The sequence below is a fragment of the Dunckerocampus dactyliophorus genome, chromosome 3, assembly GCF_027744805.1.
Source record: "Dunckerocampus dactyliophorus isolate RoL2022-P2 chromosome 3, RoL_Ddac_1.1, whole genome shotgun sequence".
Classification (NCBI taxonomy): domain Eukaryota; kingdom Metazoa; phylum Chordata; class Actinopteri; order Syngnathiformes; family Syngnathidae; genus Dunckerocampus; species Dunckerocampus dactyliophorus.
This window is the reverse complement of record NC_072821.1, coordinates 30,319,541-30,341,071: the sequence shown is the minus strand read 5'-3', so window position 1 is coordinate 30,341,071 and position 21,531 is coordinate 30,319,541. Positions and strand designations below refer to the sequence as shown.

Genomic DNA, 21,531 nt, shown 5'->3' with positions numbered 1-21,531 from the left:
CATCATGGCAGCAGGTGCCATCCTCCTTCTGCTCTTTGCAGTTCTGGGATTTGGCTCAGCTGAAGACTTTTATGGGGATAGCATTAGTTTTGTTCATCTGCACAAGGACCCGGGTGGATATTTGAAGGTACAGTGCTACAATTTATACAAACATTGTCTTTCCTCTTTACTGATTCCACGTGATCTGTGTCGGTTTTCTCTTTCATTCACAAAAAGGTGCATTTATAGTAAATCTGGAACTACTTGAGCTAACTAAAAGGGAACTTTGCCAGCACAGTGGTCAGCAATTTTAACTAGGAACTGGGTTTGAATCTTGGTTCCGTTTGTATGCTAAATGTGAATAGAGATCTGTGTCTCAGTCAGCCCTGTGACTGACAGGTGATCAGTCCATGGCGTACACTGGGGTATCGTTTAGCTTCCCCATGACCCTGCCCAGCATCAGCGGCACACAAAATGCATGGATCCCATTTAATAGTTCAGCAACCCCCAATAAAACTCTCATCAGTAAAATTCCTACATCCTTTCAGTCACTTCTCAACACAGTGGATCCCTGCAGAGTCACCATTCAGCATCCAAACATGCATGCAAACATTTAATCCAAAAATTATTTTCTCATTTTTAGAATTTTTTTTCTCTGAAAAGAGGCCATTTTTCTGTAGCAGGGGTGTCAAAAGTGCAGCCCGAGGGCCATTTGCAGCCCATGGCTGTTTTTTTATTTGGCCCACGGTACATTAAAAAATATAATTTAACGGAATTTTTTTTTTTTAAATCATTAGTAATTTTACAAGAATAAAGTCAAAATATTATTTAAAAAATTGTAATCCAACAAGAACAAAAGTTGTAATTTTACAAGAATACAATAATGTTATGAAGAAAAATAATGTCATTTTAGGAGCAGGAGCATAAAGCTGAAAGATGTTTTTGTTTTAAGTCGTAATATTATGAGAAACAAACAAAACAAATAATGTTGTAAATTTTGGAAAATTAGGTTGGGAAAAAAGTTATAGTATTACAGGAATAAAATCTAAATATTATGGGAATAAAAAAGTTATAATTTTACAATAATACATTAATATTATGAAGAAAAATAATGTCATTTTAGTAGCATAAAGTTGAAATAATTTTTAAAGTCGTAATATTATGAGAAAGGAACAAAACAAATAATGAATTTGTAATTTTTTGAAAATTAGGTTGTGGAAAAATGTGATAATATTACAGAAATAAATGTAAATGTTATTGGAATAAAGTCATAAAATTATGAAAAGAATGTTTACAAGGAGAAAGCTGAACTATTTTGAAAATTATTTAAAAAAAAAAAAAAGCAACAGCAGAAATTTTATAAGGATAAAGTCGAAATACTGAGAGAAGAATGAAAAGTTGCAATGTGAGAGAATTTTTTTTTTTTTTCAGTCATAATATTTTTAGAAACAAACATGAAGTTGTATTTTTTGGAAAAGTAGGTTGATGGAAACTTATAATAATACAGGAATAAAATCAAAATATTATTGGAATAAAGTCATAATATTATGAGAAGAATATTCACAGGAAGAAAGTTGAAATATTTGGAAAATTATAAAAAAAAAAAGCAACAGCAGAAATTGAAAAAACATCAGAAATTTTTATGAGGATTAAAGTGAAAATATTAAGAGAAAAAAGTTGTATTCTAACAAGAAACAAACTCGCAGTGTTATGAGAATAAACTATTATGAGAGAAATAATGTAATTTTAGTAGCATAAAGTTGAAATATATTTTTGAAATATTAAAGTCATCACATCATGAGATCAAGCAAAACAAGGAATAAAGTCATCATTTTTGAAAAATGTGATTGGGCAAAACGTTCTGTTATTACAACAATAAAGTCAAAATATGGGAATAAAGTCATAATTCTGAGAAGAAAATTTATAAGAGGAAAGCTGAAATAGTTGGAAAAAAACCCAGCAGAAATGGAAAGAACAACTATAATTTAACAAGAATATATAGAAAATATTAAGAAGACAAAAAAAGTTGTAATTGAATGAGAAAAAACTTAATAAATTTAGAATATTATGGGGAAAAATAATGTCATTTTAATAGCATTTCACCTCTATCACAAAACTGAAATGCATTTTTCTCTGTAAGTTCTTAGCATATCCACATGTGTTGCTGTACAAAATATCAAAGCGGGCCTCTCATCCTTTCATTTTTCACTATGTGGCCCTCGCTGGAAAACGTTTGGACACCCCCGATGTACAGCACACATGTACCACTGGTTAAAAAGCCCACAACTTCTACATGTTTAAGCTTGTATGCTTTACTGATAAGGTTTTTCCTCAAGCGTTGAGATTTTCTCCTTTGTTCGAACGTCTTTGAACGCACCATAGTTGTGTACTGTGACGATTCCATCTGTTCATGGATCATCTTACATTTTATGCTTTAAATGGTTTAATAAGAGGTAGGGTTCTGGAGCGGAAGCTCATCTAATAATTACAGTAGTCACTTTTAATGCGAATGTTAATCCGAAATGGGAGGAGAACGTCCACGTCAAACAAGGAGGGTTTAGAGGTGGGGAACAAGACATTTTCAAAACTAGACATATTAATGGGCCTATCAATTGCTCTTGTTTTTTTTTTTTTGGACATTTTCTGGTGGTCCCAAAACGTTAATAACGTCAAAATATTCTAAGAATAAAGTCCTAATTACTAGAAGAAAAGGAATATGAAAGAGGAAAAGCTGAAATAGTTGGAAAATTAAAAAAATTGCTCTTGTTTTTTTGCCATTTGCTGATGGTCCCAGAACATTATGTCATTACAAGAACAAAGTCATAATATTATGAAGCCATATTTAAGAATAGATGTGTTAAAGGACGTATCAATTACTCTGTTTTTTTGCTGGTGGTCCTAGAACTTAAGCCCCGACAAAAGCGGATATCTACTGTATTCACCGCGCTGTCGCAGCTTACAGTCAAGCAACGTCATCAACCTCCTAATCCCAAAGCATGCGGTCTCTCTTTTTTTCTTTCTAAAACTCAACACACTTGTCCCAGCCGCCACCTTTAAAAAAGTTCTGAAAACAATCACCCAAGATCATTGCACTCGCTTTTAGCAGTCTGCCCTTTTACCATAGTCTGTCTATTTATAGTCGTGTTGTGTTCTTGACGTGTTTTTTTACATATCTGCCTTTTTGCTGCTAGGTTGTCACTGGAAATGAGAATCTGTTCCCAATTGGCCTGCCAGGTTAAACGAATAAAATAATAAATAAGCATCTCGTACGTCCATATTGAGCGTATAGCTTGCCGTGGAGAACGCACAAACAGCAATTGTTTTTGGTGCTTTCTTCTGCCTTTGAGTGCGAGCTTGTGACGGCGCATTTTGAACCAGACTTGAGTGGAATAGAAAAGTCGTGAATGTTAAGCAATTTGAATCTCAGTAATAAAAAAAAAAATCATGTTTAATCTCATTCCTTGACAAACAACTGCCAGAAATATGATATATTTGTAGTTTTTCACATGGCTTATATTCTGAGACTAGCAATAAATGGCAAAAATCTGTGCAAAATTACCCATAAAAATGTCTATTTTTGACACATGGCTTGCTCCTCCCCCTCCAGACCCTCCAGCTAGATTGACGTTGACGTTCTCCTCCAATTTTGAATCGACATTTGCAATAAAGGTGTAATAATTAGATCAGATTCAGCTCCACAACCCTTCCCTTCTCTCTTCAATGTGCCTCACACCCTTATTAAACACATTTTAAAGCACAAAATGTATAGGTACTCAGCACGAATGAATGATGACGTAAGATGATCCAGCAACAGAAATCGGAGCCATCGGTGTAGAAGTTATATTCGAGTTCCACTTTTGCCTCTCACATCAACAATGGTGCATTCAAGGACTGGCAAACAAAGTGAAATCTCACAAACGTTATCAGTAAACCATGAAAACATAAACATGTAAAAACTGTGAGGGGGTTTTAAAACAGTGGTACATGTACTGTATGTTGTACATTTTACCTTCTATTATCACATATTCACAAATTATTACTGACTAAATTGTTTTTGAACAAAGTATTATATATACAGTAATTTTTTTAAAGCGCGGTTAATTGGTTCTAGACCTGACCTTGATGATTAGATTTCCACTAAGTAGGATGGAATATTTACATTGTTCGAGCATGGAAAACCTGTTAACGAACTCCTAAATACGGTTTTTAACATTATTAGAGCCCTCTAGACATGAAATAACACCCCTATAGTCACACTTACACTCATACTACCCAATATAGTAGACATAGTAAGAGTAAATAAGCCATTTAAGACATAATTGAAACTTGTGTTAGTGTGTGTTGCTATAAATGGAGAGTTGAGTGGCGGGCAGACAGGAAGTGACATCGGGAGTTGAGTGTTAGTTTGGAGTGGATTACTGCAGCAATGGTAGATTGTGTTTTTATTACAGATTTGTGCCTGATGTGAGATCACTCTGTCCTGCAATTAAAGCCTGGCGCTTTTGTCTCTCACCCAAACTTACAGTAACATTACTGACACCTAGTGGCCAGTGTAGAATACTACATATCATATATAAAAGCCTCTTCTGAACACCTTCTATTAGAATTTGACTTCATTTAGTCATTTTTATGCTTGAAAATGCTTCATTTCGGCCAAAAATACGTAAAATTTGCTTCAATATGCATATTTTTTTCACTAATAACAGGCCGCATTCAACCACAAGACAGCGTGTTTTATTAATGAATACAATTTTGAAAAACCGTGATAGTTAAGCTGCAAAATTCGAATCATGAAGTGGTGAGCGATGACTATATTTAGTATAGAATAACAAAATATAACATCAAATTAAATCAATATACAAATAAGATTGAAATAAATAACATAATAAATGAATGTTTTTTTAACCAAAAATCCACAAATTTCCTTGGCTGTGCATGCTGAATCGCGACTGTGCAGGGAACCACTGTGCTCTAATCCACACTGAATTGATGTTTTTTTAATCCATCACTCACTTCTAGCTGGCTGAATAAAACATCACTTTTTTTTCCACTCGTCTGGCATATTTTCTAACGCTTCTTCAAACCCCGTAGGTGGCCTTTCATCACCGACAGAATGGCAGGGATCGTTGTGATTATCCGTCATCGTATACGTGCATGGGATGTACGGGCCTGGTCAACAGCAGCGTCATGCAAACAGACCAGGACACCTCAGGCCAGCACAGGTGGTGTCAATCTGAGGGACATACCATGGCAAACGTCTCCATGAACGCTTCCTACATTTCCCTGAGGTACACGACCAGGACCTAATTCTATGAAAGTACATGTCGTACTGTATTAAAGTTTGTTAAGCCCACCTCGAAGGTGAACTGCGTGAGTTAACATGTGAGTTAACACATACTGTATAATCTCTTAACCTTGAATGGAACATCTCTGTGTGAAGTTTGCATGCTCTGAAAACATGCATGTTAGGTTAATTGGAGACTTTAATTGGCCTATAGGCGTAAATAAATAAATAAACCCCTGGCGTGCCCCAAGTTTTTCTTTGAATGCCCGGTAAAGAACTATATACAGTACATTTGGTGAATATTATGATCAGAGAATGACATTTCTACTCCTGTATATGTCGAACTAGCCTATGTGTATTCATGCTGTGTGTCAGTGACAGATTTGTAGAAATAACAATACTTCTTTTCAGTAACACAGGTTGTTGCTGGGCAACTAACAACGATACAAAAACAAATTGGACAAGCCATGCCCATTTGGACCTCCGTACTCGATCGGACACTGAAGGCCTGAACAATTGTCCAGTAACGACCACGGTGTCCTCCCTGAGGTACAGAACTATTTCTTCAGACCCACGTTAACATATAAAACTCACATAAGCCCAACTAGCATGACATACTGTATATCACAATGTTTTTTTTTTTTTTTAAAAGAGTATTGGCATCTGCTTGTTTGGTGCATTTATGGTGATGCAAATGTTGAAAATGACCTGCACATACTATACATGCAAGACTAGCTGCAGAGAAAGACTTTAAATTGGGTGAGTTTTATTTCTGTGTAATATACAGTCACGGAAAAAATGATTAGATCACCCTTGTTTCTTCGGTTTATTGATCCATTTTAATGCTTGGTGCAACTAAAGGTACATTTTTTGGACAAATATAATGATGATAACCAACATAGCTCATAAGAATTGAATTTAGGAGCTGATATGTAGCAACTTAAATGGTTTTCTTGAGAATAACCAAAATCACTTAAGTTCTTACATGAATACCTATTGCATTGCACTGCCAAAAAATGTAACTCTTTTGTTGCCATTGTTATATTTGTCCAAACAAAGGTACCTTTAGTTGTATCAGGCATTACAATGAACAAGAGACTGAAGAAACAAGGGGTGGTCTAATCATTTTTTTCATGACTATACAGTGGATCCCCGCATATTCGCGTTTCCAAGCGTTATTTTTTAATTTGTGGGGAAAACCCGCCCTTTTGTGCTTTTAATCTCCATAATTAGGTTATTGTTGTGGGAGAGAAAACCCATCTCATTTACCCTAACTTCGTGATACTTTAGAAACACGTTGTTACCCGCAAGGCATTCTGGGAAGCCCATTTGCACACTTTCCCCAAGAGGAAGTTATCCAACATGCCTTGCTCGTAGACAAGATTCCTCATTGAGAAAGAAATATCTAATGGGCACTAGGCCTTGGACGATAATCAATAAATTATTTAATCACACAATAAATAAAAATCAACACGATCATTTTGACTCAATATATTGCCATGTGCATGCGTGTCTGCTTTCCTTGTCTCCCAAGAGGGTTCACTCTGTGCATTGGTTTTAGCACCCTGGCACGGTTGTTCCATAACAGAACGGCATGAACGGAGTGAGCCCTTTTCTTAGTCATACAGTCTCCTTCTCAGTGGGTGGCGGCAGGGCCACTAGCATACGCACAGTGCAGAAGAGTGTCGCCTTGTGAGGAGCAATGCAACGTAACCTAGTAGATGAGCAGAAAGCAATATGTTGTCAGATACTTTTTCATTGTACTTTTCTCAAAAGTAAAGTTTAAATCTTGTCTCATCTCATTCTCGTAGACCTAATCTCATGCATCGTCGAGTGCCTCGTGCCCCCCCTATTTGCTCGTCATAAATGCTAGTGCTGCTTTGCCTGTATATTAGTGTGGAAGCATTTATTTGATACATGCACAGTCCCCCACACGTGTGGTGCAGTTACTGTACACTGTGTGTTCCACATGTGTTACTTATTTTCGGTAGCACCATGAGTGAGGGTTGATGGGGTTGATGACCTCCAGTTGGTTTGTGTTGTGTGAAAAAGGGTGTAAATGTCAAGTTCAAGCAAATGGATGTTATGTGTAGTAGTGCCTATCCGGACACGGCAGCATAGCCCAGACTTGATTAGAGCGGAGGTGTCTGAAGTTTTTCCACCGAGGAGCACATGCTGAAAAATGAAGGGTAAAAGGGCCCTTTTGATATTTTGCAACGCAACACGTGTATATGGTAAGATATAGTTCAAGAAAAAGCTGCATCTCAGCATTGTGATAGAGGTGAAAAGCATTTTACGGTATTAGTATGACATTTGCGCTTTGGTGTTTTTCCCCATTTTTGCGGTTTAATTTTCCAATTATTTCAACTTTCTTCTTAAATAATATTTGAAATTTTTCTTCTTGTAATATTATGACTTGATTCCCATAATATTTGGACTTTATTCCCATTTTATAACATTTTCCCCAACCTAATTTTCCAACCATAACAGCTTCATTTGTTTTGTTTGTTTCTCATAATAAACTTTACAAAATATGTTTTATTTAATATTTCAACTCTATGCTATTAAAATTACATTATTTTCCCTCATAATATTATGAGTTTATCCTCGTAAAATTGCGACTTTTCTTCTTGTAAGAATACGACTTTTTTTTCTCTTAATATTTTTACTTCATTCTTGTCCAATTACAGCTGTTTCTTCCATTTCTGATATTTTTTTTCAAATTTCATAACTATTTCAATTTTCTTCTTGACGATTTTCTTCTTGTGACTATGACTTTATTCCCATAATATTTTCATTTTCTTCTTATAACAACTTCTTGTAACAACTTTTTCTGCAACCTAATTTTCCAAATTTTATTTTTTTTGGTTTGTTTCTCATAATATTATGACTTATTCTTTAATATTTCATCACTATGCTACTTAATATTTGTTACCATATTCTTGTAAAATTTCAGCTGTTTTTAATATTTCTGCTATTTTTTTTCGACTATTTCAACTTTCTTCTTGTAAATTTTCTTCTCATAATATTTCCATAATATTTTCCCATATTTTTCCATTCAACATATGTTTCTGCAACCCAACTACGAACAACCTAATTCTCCAAAAATTACAGCTTTATGCATTCTTTTGTTATTACAACTTTTAAAAAAATTAGGTCTTTTTTCTTTAGTATTTCAACTTTGTGTTACTCAAACAATGTTATTTTTCTTAATAATAACATGTTATTATGAGGAATAATACGTTATTCTCGTAAAACTGACTTTTTCTTATGAGATTACACCTTTTTTCTCTTAACGTTTTGACCTTATTCTTGTAAAATTACTGCAGATTTTTCAATTTTTGCATTTTTTTTTTCTTTTCTTGTTAAATTATACTTGTAGAATGTGCTGCAGGCCAATGAAACAACAGCCGGGGGCCACAATAGCAAATTTTGGATCCCCCTGGATTAGCGTGTCAAAAAATAAGCATTTCTGTGGGCGTCTCAATTACTTGGAACTTAGCCTTCGCAAAAAGGGGGGCTCTATTGAAATACATACCATGGTCATTTTATCAAATGCTTCCGTAATATAGTAACTAGGGCAACAATTAATTATGTGTGCATTTATTTCTATGCAGGGTTCCCCAGAACTGTTTTCCAGAGCTTCATCTTTTGGCTTATGATCCAGATGAAGATCATGTGAAGTGCCACTTTGCTGAAAACGCCGCCGTTCATGCCAACATTACTCTGAATGAGGTCATTACAGAATATTCTTTTATTGCTTAAAAACTGTCAAAATAACCAAATAAATCCTGGATACAGGATTCCATGCCCAGGTATCGAAGAATATCATGAATGCTAATGATCTCTGCTGTTTTTTGTGTTTTCACCCAGACTACCTGCACACTACACAAGACAGGGGAGGTCGGTATTGGTGTCTATGTGTTTGAGGTGATGCTTGAGGACTTCCCCACAAAAAACATTAATTTATCCTATGCAAATGGCACATCTACGTATTGGGAGGCCTATAATGGAAGTGCATCGCATCTCTGCAGCCTCAAACTGCAGTTCCTGTTAGAAAGTAAGTAATTTGTGACGTTATATAGGTGACACAGGTGGACTGATCCGACACAAGCAACACAACCGTATAACCACCAGCTAAAATAGCTTTTCTTAACATGACATAGGTCAGAGTTAAATTACAGCAGCAGGATTACGATCTCATCTGCATCTATGATAAAACTAAAATATAGAATGTGAGGCAGAAAAGCCAGAACAACCAACTGCAAATGCAACTGGGTGATGGGACCGACAGACACTAGTAAAGTCTGGAGAACTCCCAAGAGTTTCGTACGGAACAGATAAACAACCAGGAGGAACGTGGATGCACATGGAAACAAGAAGACACGATGAGTGAGGGCATCTTGCATCGAGAGAAGCCTAAGCCACCATCTCAGTGTTTGGGAACAAATATCTTTGGTGGTAGACAAGGAAGAGCATACCTTGGGCTGTGAAGGAGCCTCAGGGTACAGATGAAGAGGATCTGTTAGGCACATAGCCTGCATTGACTGGGCTTTGTGACAAAAAGACACTTGTAAGAAGCAGTTTGAGAGGCGCATTATGAGAAACCGCAAGGAGGAGACTCAGTCACCAGAAATAAATGGAGAAAAGAGCAGTCTCTTCTTTGTCCAAATTGAAATCAATTCTTTTGCGTCACTCAGTGAAGCGTGACACACGTAAAAACAACATTCTCAGACATGTTGTGTTCATGTACCAATGAAGCATTCAGTTTTTGTCTACAGTCATGGCCAAACGTTTTGAGAATGACACAGTTCATATTCACAAAGTCCGCTGCCTCCGTTTTTATGATGGCAATTTGCATGTAGTCCAGAAGGTTATGAAGAGCGATATGATGAATGGAAATTGATTGCAAAATCCCTCTTTGTCATGAAAATGAATTCATCCCAAAAAACATTTCCACTGCACTTCGGCCCTGCCACAAAAGGACCAGTTGACGTCAGGTTAGCGATTCTCTGGTTAACGTAGGTGAAAGTGCTGACAAGGACAAAGGATGGAGATGACTCTGTCTTGCTGATAGAGTGTGAATAACAGACTGAAAGCTTTAGAAGGAGGGCGGTGCTTGGTATCTTTTTTCTTCTTCTGTTAACCGTGGTTACCTGCAAGGAAACACGTGCAGTCATCATTCCTTTGCAAAGTAGATTTTTAAAAAGTAGATTGAGCTGCGGGATCAGGTCACCACCAATGCAATGCTTGCTCAGGAATTGTAGCAGGCAGGCGTGAGTGCATCTGCTCGCACAGTGAGGCAAAGACTTTTGGAAAATGGCCTAGTATCAAGAAGGGCGCAAAGAAGCCACTTCTCTCCAGGAAAAACAACAGTTACCGACTGGTTTTCTGCAAAAGATACAACAACTGGACTCCTGAAGACTGAGGTAAAACCATTTTCTCTTATGAATCCCCTTTCTGATTGTTTGGGATATCCAGAAGAAAAGGTTTTCCAGAGAAGAAAAGGTGAACGCTACCATCAGTCCTGTGTCATGCTAACAGTAAAGCATCCAGAAATCATTCATATGTGGGGCATCATGAAGCACCTTGCCATGAGTCAAAAGTGATAACCAACTGGCTCGGGGAACAAAACATCAACATTTTGGGTCCATGGCCAGGAAACTCCCCAGACCTTAATCCCTCAATCCTCAAGAGGCGGGTGGACAAACAAAAACCTGCAAATTCTGACAAACTCCATGCATTGATTATGCAAGAATGGGCTGTCATCAGTCAGGATGTGGCACAGAAGTGAATAGACAGCATGCCAAGGTGAATTGAACAAGAAGGGTCAACACTACAAATGATAAAAGCCTTTGACACGTACTCCAGTACATCATAGTAACGTTTGACAAAAATATCTGAAAACACTGAAGCAGCAAACTCTGCAAAACCAATACGTGTGTCATTCTCCAAACTTTTGGCCAGGACTGTACTGTACGTCTCAATCATGTTTTGTGTCCTTCTTTCAGTCCTCCCACCATTGCCAGACTGCGAACTAGGTCACGTGTTGCCCAAGTTCTTGTACCCGACACCCAAACATGGTGCTGTGCTTCATGCCACAGTGGGATACAAATTCATGCTTCACGCCAAAGCGCAGGCTCACCATGCCACGTAGGTGTTTCTTGCCTTTATCCAACATAACATTTGGATCGTTGGCTAGATCAGATCAGACGTAATGGCTTCCTATTTCTTGTTGTCTCGAAGAATTACTGACTTCCAGGTCAGCGGCCCATATAACATGACTAAGGAGTTCAGTGATGGTCAACATGGAAAAGCTGAACTGAAGTTGAGCTGGACACCACAACACAGTGATGCAGAAAGAGTCGCCCCAGTGTGCTTCACTGCAGAGACAAATGAATCGTGAGTGTTGAGTAGCATGCAAAGGTTATTAATCATCAGTATCGAGAAAAACGGGGTTAAATTGTTCCCCAGCAGCTGGGTCATAGAGATGTGACGTTCGCAAACAAGTCCTTTGAGCGGCTCCTTTAAGTAAATGATGAGAACCATCCATCCATCCATTTTCTTCCACTTGTCTCAGCAAGTTTCAGTAAGGACGTCCAAACTTACCAGTCTCACTGAGGCGTTCCCAGGCCAGCTGTGAGACATAATCCCTACACGGTGTCCTAGGTCTGCCTTGGGGCCCTCCTCCCGGGAGGGCATGTGTCCTCCTGGAGGCGTCCAGGAGGCAGCTACTGCTAGCTCACAAGCTACCTGTTGGGAAACCCCTGGAATATATGATATAGGAAAACACCGTTCTTATATGCAATCCGATCTCAGCGTTCACTTAAAGGAGACTTGACTTTTCGCGAACATCACATCTCTTAGGCTGCGCAAGAAAACTTGATGCAACAATGGCCAGCCCAGAGCGGTCGTTTGCAGGACGTCACTACTTCAGCATCACTGATGTAAGAGACAAGAACATGCATGTGAAGTTTACATTTAGTGTTGTGTGTAACTCTAATCCGGGGGTGTCCAAACTTTTTCCGTTGAGAGCCACATGGTGAAAAATGAAGAGCTGCAAGGGCCACTTTGATATTTTGTAGAGCAACACATGTAGCTTTGCTTCTTCCTACTCCTTTTGGACATGTGGAACTGTGAAAGAATGATTCATGAGATGTATTCCATTGTAACCTTCATGTTCAAATAAACTACCGTAATACCAAACCAAACATGTAGATATATAAAGAAGTTACATATATTTAAAGAAAAAACTGCTTTTCAGCTTTGTGATATAGGTGAAATTACATAATTTTCCCCTGTAATCTTCCAAGTTTATTTTCCTAAAATTGCGACCTTTTTTCTTTGATTCCAACTTTTTTATCTTAACATTTTATTATATACTTTATTCTAGTAAAATTACAGCTGTTCTTTCCATTTCTGCTGTTGCTGTTTTTTAAAATTTTCCAACTATTTCAACTTTCATCTTGTAAATTTTCTTCTCGTAATTGTGACTTTATTGCCACAATATTTTGACTTAATTCTCATGATGATATAACTTTTTCCCCAACCTCACTTTCCAAAAATTAGCATTTCATTTGTTTTGTTTGGTTCTCATAATATTACGACTTTTTTGAAAAATAACGTCATTTTTTTTTGTTTTATATTTCAACTTTATGCTATTAAAATGACAATATTTGTCCTCATAATATTACAATTTTATTCTCATATTTCTCATTAGAATACTACTTTTTTCTTTTGAAATTTTGACATTATTCTTGTCAAATTTCTGCTAATATTTTCATTTTTGCTGTTTTTTTTTTTTTTTTTTTTTTTTTTAGTTTTCTTCTTATTTTTGATTTTGAGAATGTGCTGCGAGCCGCAGCTTGGACACCTCTGCGCTAATCTCATCAAACTGCACTACAAAGATAAATCCTGATTCTTTGACATATTCAAAAAGTATTGCAGTGAAATAATTCCAATACGTAATACATGACTATAAGTGATTACTCTGCCCAACACTGGTAATTAATCATCGTCGTATTCATTGCATGCAAAATAACCTAAAAAAATGAAACTGTAACTCCTTTGTTTTTCAGCCAATCAGAGATGAGGTGTGTTGCAGTTGTGGTGAGCGAACCGACGCCCTTCCATGGTTTGTTGATTAAGCTACCTCTCAGAAACGATTAAAAGGTTGAGACTCACTGGGGAGCTAGCGTCTAGTCTTTATAGTGTTTCATAAATTCTATTTTACATATAATCATGGGTCGGAGCAATGGGCTGGTATTCCTTGGTGACTTCAGGTGGATTCTAAGGGAAGTAACGAATAGAAATTTGCAACGAGGCGCTTGTATTTGTACACTTTTGTAGGTGGTTGTCCAACAGAGCGGCTGAGGAAGCACATATTTGCCACTTTTCCTCGAGCCAATGGTAACACAGTTGTCCCTCGCCACTTTGCGGTTTGAATTTCACGGCTACACTCTGTTTTTTGCAAAAATACACAAATTAATAAATCATGCTGTTTCGTGGTTGAACGCGGACTATATGCATATGTAAGCAAATGTTACATATTTTTTGCCTAAATTAAGCATTTTCAAGCATAAACTAAAATACAAATATAAGGCGTTCAAAAGATGCATTCAAAGATGTTGACGTAGTATTCTACACTGGTCACTAGGTGTCAGTAATGTGAAGGTAATTTTTGGTGAGACAAACAAACACCAGACTTGGTTGTGGTTGCTGGAACCACAGGCTTTTATTGCAGGCACAATAATCCCTAACACGGGCTACACCAAGATAAAACTCAACTCTGAACCCCCGATGTCACTTCCTGTCAGTGCCACTGGAACACATTTACAGCAACACACGCAAGTACGAGTCTTATTTGCGTCTTATTTTCTCTTATTGTATCTACTATATTCGGTAATACGAGAGTAAAGGAGTGAAGGGTGTTATGCCATGTCTGGAGGGCTCTAATAATGTTAAAAAACATATTTAGAGGGTCGTAAACAGGTTTTCTATTCTCTAACTACGAAAATATCCCAGGTATAAATAAGGAATCCTACTTTGCGGACATTTACTCATCACTGTTGGGTCTGGAACCAATTAAACGTGGGATTATTGTATAATATTTGACACTGTGTAGGTTAAAATGATCCGATACCGGTTGCTTAAAATTTGGATGGAATGTGTTCCCAGGTAAAACAGCTGTGACATGCATGGCCAACATGATGATGGTTGCCATTGAGAGATCTGCATTGCCCGATGTGGATGTGCACTATCTCTCGCTGATGGATCCATCCTGCTCGGTCACCTATAACGATACTCACATCATGGGTTCCATGCAGTTCAGCAACTGTGGCACAATGGTTGAGGTAATGGCGCTTTTTTCTTTTGCTAATTGATCAAATTTCTTCTGCCGCAATGTGTTGAACCCCTATGAATTCACTTTCACATCACTTTTTCCTGTTTCCTAAAAACAGGATGAAGAACACTACATTTATTTCAAGAATCAGATCCAAACCCTGCGCAATCCAGAACAAATTGTAATACGAAGAAAGACGGTGAAGATCGGCTTCTCGTGCCAGTTCCCCAAAAGCGCCAGCATCTCGTCTAATTATAACGTCCAGAAGTCCGACTATATTTTCAGCGACTCGGAAGTGGACAGCTTCAGTTATTCTTTCGACGTGTACACCAACAGCAACTTTACGGACAAAGTGCAGCCCAGTGCTTATCCAGTGCAGGTTACGTTTCAGCAAACCATTTTTATGGGCATCAAGGCTGAATCGCAACTAGCAAACGTGACTTTCTTTGTGGAGTCATGCAAAGCCACCCCCGATGACAACCCTGGCAACGCTCTCTTCTACGACCTGGTCAAGGATGGGTGAGTATGAGCGGTGTCCCAAACAGACACAAGACTTTTACTTGAGCAGTTGCAGTTGAAAAAGGCTTTTTCTGCCACCATGCTAATGATAACTTGACCAAGATTCATGTTGGTTATGGTCATGCACAAATAGAATGTTTCAGTATTTGTAAAGATCTGACGAAATACCACCGACTCACAAATACTCACTATAATGACCAGCCTTTGTCCAAAGACTAGTAGTTGGTTATCCTTTGTATCCTTTAATGCAGGGGTGTCCAAACTTTTTCCACCTAGGGCCATATACTGAAAAATGAAAGGTCACTTTGATATTTTGTAAACCGACGCATGTATGTGTATATACAGTATATATATATATATATATATATATATGTATAATATGCTAAAATTAATACATTAATTTAAACTGTTTTGTCTTAATATTACAACTTTATTGTTGTAAAATTACAGCAATTTTTTTCCCATTTCTGCTGTTAATTATGACTTCATTCCCAGAATATTTCGACTTTATTCTCGTAATATTAGAATTTTTTTTCCCCAACTAAATTTTCCCAAAATTACAACTTTACTCTGTTTCTAATACTATTATGTTTGTTTTCTTTAATATTCTAAGTCTATGCTACTAAAATGATTTTTCCTCATGATATTACGACTTGGGCCGCACGGTGACCGAGTGGTTAGCATGTTGGCCACAAAGTCAGGAGATCAGGAAGACCTGTGGTTCGAATCTCCAATTGGGCATTTCTGTGTGGAGTTTGCATGTTCTCCCTGTGCGTGCGTGGGTTTACTTCGGGTACTCCGGTTTCCTCTCACATTCCAAAAACATGCATGTTAGGTTAATTGGAGACTCTAAATTGTCCATAGGTATGAATGTGAGTGGGAATGATCATCTATATGTGCCCTGCGATTGGCTGGTGACCAGACCAGCGTGTAGCCCGCCTCTTGCTCAATTCAGTGTCAGCTGGGATAGGCTCCAGCATGCCCCCCCCCGACCCTAATGAGGATAAGCAGCATAGAAAATGATGGATGGAATATTGCAAATTTATTCTCAGAACATTGCGCCTTTTTTCTATTTAAAACACAACTTTTTTCTCTTAAAATGTTCACTTCTCTGATAAAAATTTCTGCTGTTTCTTTTTTAAATAATTGTCCAAGTATTTCAACTTTCTTCTTGGAAATATTCTTCTCATAATATTATGACCTTATTCCCATAATATTTGGATTTTATTCCTGTAATGTTGTACATTTTTGCCCAACCTGATTTTTCAAAAATTACAACTTCATTCTTTGTTTTGTTTGTTTCTCGTAATATTACAACTTTTAAAACCCCTATCGCTCATCAAATTTAATCTCGTAAAATTTTGACTTTTTTTCTCTAAAATTTCTGTTTTTAATTTCTGCTGTTGCTTTTTTATTTTGGGGGAAATTTTCCAAATATTTCATTTTTCTTCTTTCAGTTTTTCTTCTTTTCCGACAATTCCCACAATATTTTGACTTTATTCTTGGAACATAACATTTTCCCCAAGCCAAATTTCCAAAAACCACAATTCTCATTCTTTGTTTTCTTTCTGTTTCAAAATATTACAACTTTTTTTACACAAGCGTTTTTTCTTTAATATTTCAACTTTAAATTACAACTTTTTTTTTCGTTAGAGTAAAGTGGTCGCCAGTCAAGTGGTCGCCAGGCCACACTTTGGACAGCCCTGCTTTAATGGACTTACACCGTCTGACATGTTACATCTATGTTTTTCTCCAGATGTGTGAGAGATAGTTCTCTAAAAGTCCAAGTTGTTGATGCGTTGACGTACCACTTGGAGGTTTCAACCTTCAGTTTTGGTGGAGGCAATGATCAGGTAACTTTGATTTTTTGATTTTTTGATCTTTGATTTAACTGCCTTTGTCAATCAAGGCATTCTGGAGCAAAATGTTTGGCCCAATGTCAGAAAGTTTGGTTTCAGTCGCAGGTCATGGGTCCTCCAGCAGAGAACGGTTAAGAAAAGCTAAGGGTGAAACTGGACTTTTCTGAAGTGGTTTTCTCTGAGTCCTGATTTAGATTGAACATGTGTGGAAAGAGTTGAAACGAGCAGTTTGGAGAAGGTACCCATCAAACCTGTTGCTTGGTTTGGGGTGATCTCCACATTGTTGTTAAACGGAAGATGTTAGGAACCAAAGGGAATATTTCTGGAGCTGCCCTCTGACAAACTAAGTATAAAGAAAAAGTTGTTTTGCTTGGGGAAGTCACCTAGAACCTAAAGTCAACCCTAGTGTGCCCCTGTAGAGAATCTAGGAGAGCCATCCTGCAGAAAATTCTTTGCAGCTCCTAGACAGGTGACTCAGACAGAAACCACTCCTCAGTAGAAGGCGCATAATAACCCACTTCTAGGGCATTCATACCACTAGAACCTAAATTGTCTGTTCTGATGGAACCAGCATTGTGGTTTTTGGTCTAAATACCAAATGCCAATGGCACTCATCATCATCTGGCCAATCTCTGACGACATGGCAGCAATAGTATGATGTAGAGATCCTTTTCAGTGGCTGGATCTTCAGACCAATGAATTCAAAGTTCACTGGAAAGGCTGCAATACACTTTCATTGATTTTTGTTCTTGTAGACACATACAGTCTAAACTACAGGCGCATGACCTTCACTAGGAAAATGATGAATTACAGTGATGGAATTACAGGGGTGACATGGCACAGGTGGTAGAGTTGTTTCTCAACCTGAAGGCTGCTGGTTTGATTCTTGTGAAATTATTCAACTGATTTTGTCAATTTCTCTTGGAGATGAATAAAGTATCCATCTAATCTACTCTGATACCTCTGTTTTTGTTCGTAATAAAATGTCTGATAAAAACCGAATAGTACGAAACCCGAAGCAATTTTTCTCGTAGGAAATAATGCAAATCCAATGAATCTGTTTCAGACACCCAAAAATATGGACAAAAAATTAGGGCTGTCAAAAATAGGGCGGTAAACGGGGGTAACAAATTTCTTTCATTAATTATGTTAACATTTTTAGAACAATTAACACACTCGCACCATGTCAAGCCACCCCTCTCTGTTATGACAGCATATGGAGGCGCAATAGCGTCCCCACACAAAGTCTGACGCTCTATTATAACTTTATTCTGAACACATTGACAGAAGTGTAAAATGTTCTGCTACTATTAACTCATTCAATCCCAGCCATTTTTCAAAAGACAACCCCTTCAGGCCCGGCCATTTTAGACGATTTTGACTGGGGATAAGCCGGATACTCGTTTTAGACATGCAATGTTGTAAGATAACCGAGAGAGTGTACAAAAAACGGGGACAAGTTGTGGTGAAATTTTTGTTGTTGAATGTAATCAATAAATTAATACGACCACGTCATCTTACAGGTGTACATTACCTGCACTGTCCTCATGTGCGACATCAACAATCCCTTCTCCAGATGTGCCATGGGCTGCCTGAACGAGGCCTTCCGCAGACGCAGGCGATCCGTGGGCTTACAGTCCTCCATCCAATCCCTCACTCAGGGTCCGTTTCAGTTTGTCAGCGAGGCTCTTCCAAGCGCATTTGTCAACCACAAGCCTGACGTCATGAAGGAGGCTGATGTTAAGGAGGCGAAGGCCGACAATGCGGTGAAGATCGCTGAGAGAGAGGACAGTACTCTGATGAAAAAGAGTGACATGCTTGTGCCAGGTATCTACTGTACATACCCACATACAGTACAGTGATCACTTTTTTGTCATGGTTAATTGGTTCCATTAAAAAAAATAATCTAAATTATGTGATTAAAAGTCATAATTTCAAGATAAAAAGTTGAAATTATGAGATACAATGAAGAAGGTGTCACAGTTTGTGTCTCATAATTTTGTCTTTTTATCTCATGATTTTGACTTACCTCATAATTTAGACTTTATGAATCTCAGAATTGTGATTCTCTCATGATTATTACTTTTTATCTGATAATTTTGACTTTTTAATCTCATAATTATGACTTACCATTGGGATATTGTATTTTCTTTCAGTGGAGAAAACAAGCTTGGATACATTATCCTCTTGAAATTGCAACTTTTTTTCTCATACATTGCCCTGTGTGAAAAACGAATTGCCACCTAAACCTATAAACTGGTTGGGCCAACCTTAGCAGCAACAACTGCAATCAAGCGTTTGCAATAACTTGCAATGAGTCTCAATAACTCTCAATGAGTGTTGTGAAGGAATTTTGGCCCACTCATCTTTGCAGAATTGTTGTAATTCAGTCACAATGGAGGGTTTCCCAGCATGATTCACCTTTTTAAGGTCATGCCACAGCATCTCAATAGGATTCAGGTCAGGACTTTGACTAGGCCACTCCAAAGTCTTCATTTTGTTTTTCATCAGCCATTCAGAGGTGGACTTGCTGGTGTGTTTTGGATCATTGTCCTGCTGCAGAACCCAAGTTGGTTTCAGCTTGAGGTCACAAACAGATGGCTGGATATTCTCCTTCAGGAATTTTTGATAGACGGCAGAATTCATGGTTCCATTTATCACAGCACGTCTTCCAGGTCCTGAAGCAGCAAAACAGCCCCAGACCATCACACTACCACCACCATATTTTACAGTTGGTATGATTATCTTTTTCTGAAATGCGGCATTACTTTTACGCCAGATGTAATGGGACACACACCTTCCAAAAAGTTCAGCTTTATATTTTTTGTATATTTTTGTATTTTCTCAAAGGTCTTGGGGATCATTAAAATGTTTTCTGGCAAAATTGAGACAAGCCTTAATGTTCTTTTTGTTCAGCAGTGTAATCTTGGAACTCTGCAGGCCGTTTTTGTCCAGAGTCTTTCTTATGGTGGAGTCATGAACACTGAAATTAACTGTGGCAAGTGAGGTCTGCAGTTCTTTAGATTTTGTTGTGGGGTCATTTGTGACCTCTTGGATGAGTCGTCGCTGTGCTAATTTTGGTTGGCCGGCCACTCTTGGGAAGGTTCACCTCTGTTCCTCGGGGGAATCACTTTTTCACACAGGGCCATGTAGGTTTGGAATTTTTTTCTCCCTTAATTATAACAACTTTGATTTAAAAACTGCATTTTGTGTTCAGTTGTGTTGTCACTGACTAATGTTTACATTTGTTTGATGATCTGAAACATCTAAGTGTGACAAACAAAAAAAGAAATCAGGAAGAGGGCAAACACTTTTCACGCCACTGTGAGACAATTAATGCTTTGAAGACAATTATAGAAAACGATATTATAATTATCACTGTCACATTGGTATTGTGTAAATACACCCACGGCCGGATTTTCACACATTGGTATTCTTTTTTGCAGTTTCTTGGGAAACTAGAGGGCACGTGGGAATGAAGGAGATGCTGAGCAGCAACACGAGCACAGGGATCTTTGCTGGCGCGTGCTCATTGTCTGTGGTGGCGTTGGCCGTGGTTGTGGCCCACTACACTCGCAAGAGCAAAGCAAATGACCAGAAGCCTCTTTTGCGTTCCTAGTGGGCTAACTAAATCCAGCCATCAGCTCATAATTTATGTACTTTATAGTCTAACCTTCCCTTTTACAAACTCATTCAATGGGGCTATATTATTGTTGTTATTACGTTTTACACGGCATTATCTTGATGCTTGATGACTGACACAGGCCTGGGTTGTTTTACAAACTTTGCAAGAAGTCAGACAAATGTTATCCACAGTGAACCGAATGAGGGCTAATATGTTTTAGGGAGAACCTGCTCATGCTTGCACTGCACTGCACTGCACTGCAACAATCGCAACTCCAAATTTCCTTTATGTTTTGAGAACGATGCCATTTGTTTATTAAAAAGGTTGTGTTATTAAAAAACAACAGTATTATCTGAAAATCAAATGAAGACAATGCCTTTTAGTGGTGTGTGGCGCACACTTGTTGCAAAAACAAATTGAAATTAGTACTATGATTTTATTATTTGACCCTGGGATTTTAGCCTGACCGTCTTAATCCACTGGCAACGGTCGCACAGACTGTTTGGGTTCAGAGGTTTACGTTTGGACACCCCTGGCATACATCATCTTACTGCTTCCTCCTTCACTGTTAGGTCATGTGTCAACATCATCACTCTAAAGTCCCGATTTCCTGTGTCTGTACTGTTTACTAACACATATATGCAGAAATCATCAAAATAAAGTCATATGCTTAAAAAAAAGATGTTGACACGTGCAATACTTTAGGGTGGAGGCAGAAAAAAAAAGAAGGTAGGAGCCGTGAATGTTATCACGGTAAATGCTTGAAATGTTTGTATAAATGACACATGGCCAATTAAAGCTGCACCTGTGCCGAAACTGGACCAGTTTGACTGCATTCAGATTAAAAATGTCAATCATATCTGCTTTCGTAAGAGCAAAATTCCGTTCAGTCTTGTTTTACCAGTTTGGGAATACCGCAACA

General features: G+C 37.9%; 1 protein-coding gene across 1 annotated transcript; it reads left to right on the top strand.

The window, feature by feature from the left end:
* Window positions 1–21,434, top strand: LOC129178684 (uncharacterized). The gene is made up of 13 exons (XM_054771144.1): window positions 1–127; window positions 5,071–5,267; window positions 5,675–5,812; window positions 8,881–8,998; window positions 9,137–9,323; window positions 11,275–11,416; window positions 11,510–11,665; window positions 13,342–13,397; window positions 14,441–14,616; window positions 14,725–15,125; window positions 16,882–16,978; window positions 18,508–18,811; window positions 20,431–21,434. The coding sequence occupies exons 1-13, from the start codon at window positions 5–7 to the stop codon at window positions 20,601–20,603; spliced, it is 2,268 nt and encodes a 755-aa protein (XP_054627119.1). The 5' UTR covers window positions 1–4; the 3' UTR covers window positions 20,604–21,434.
* Window positions 21,435–21,531: the final 97 nt, after the last annotated feature.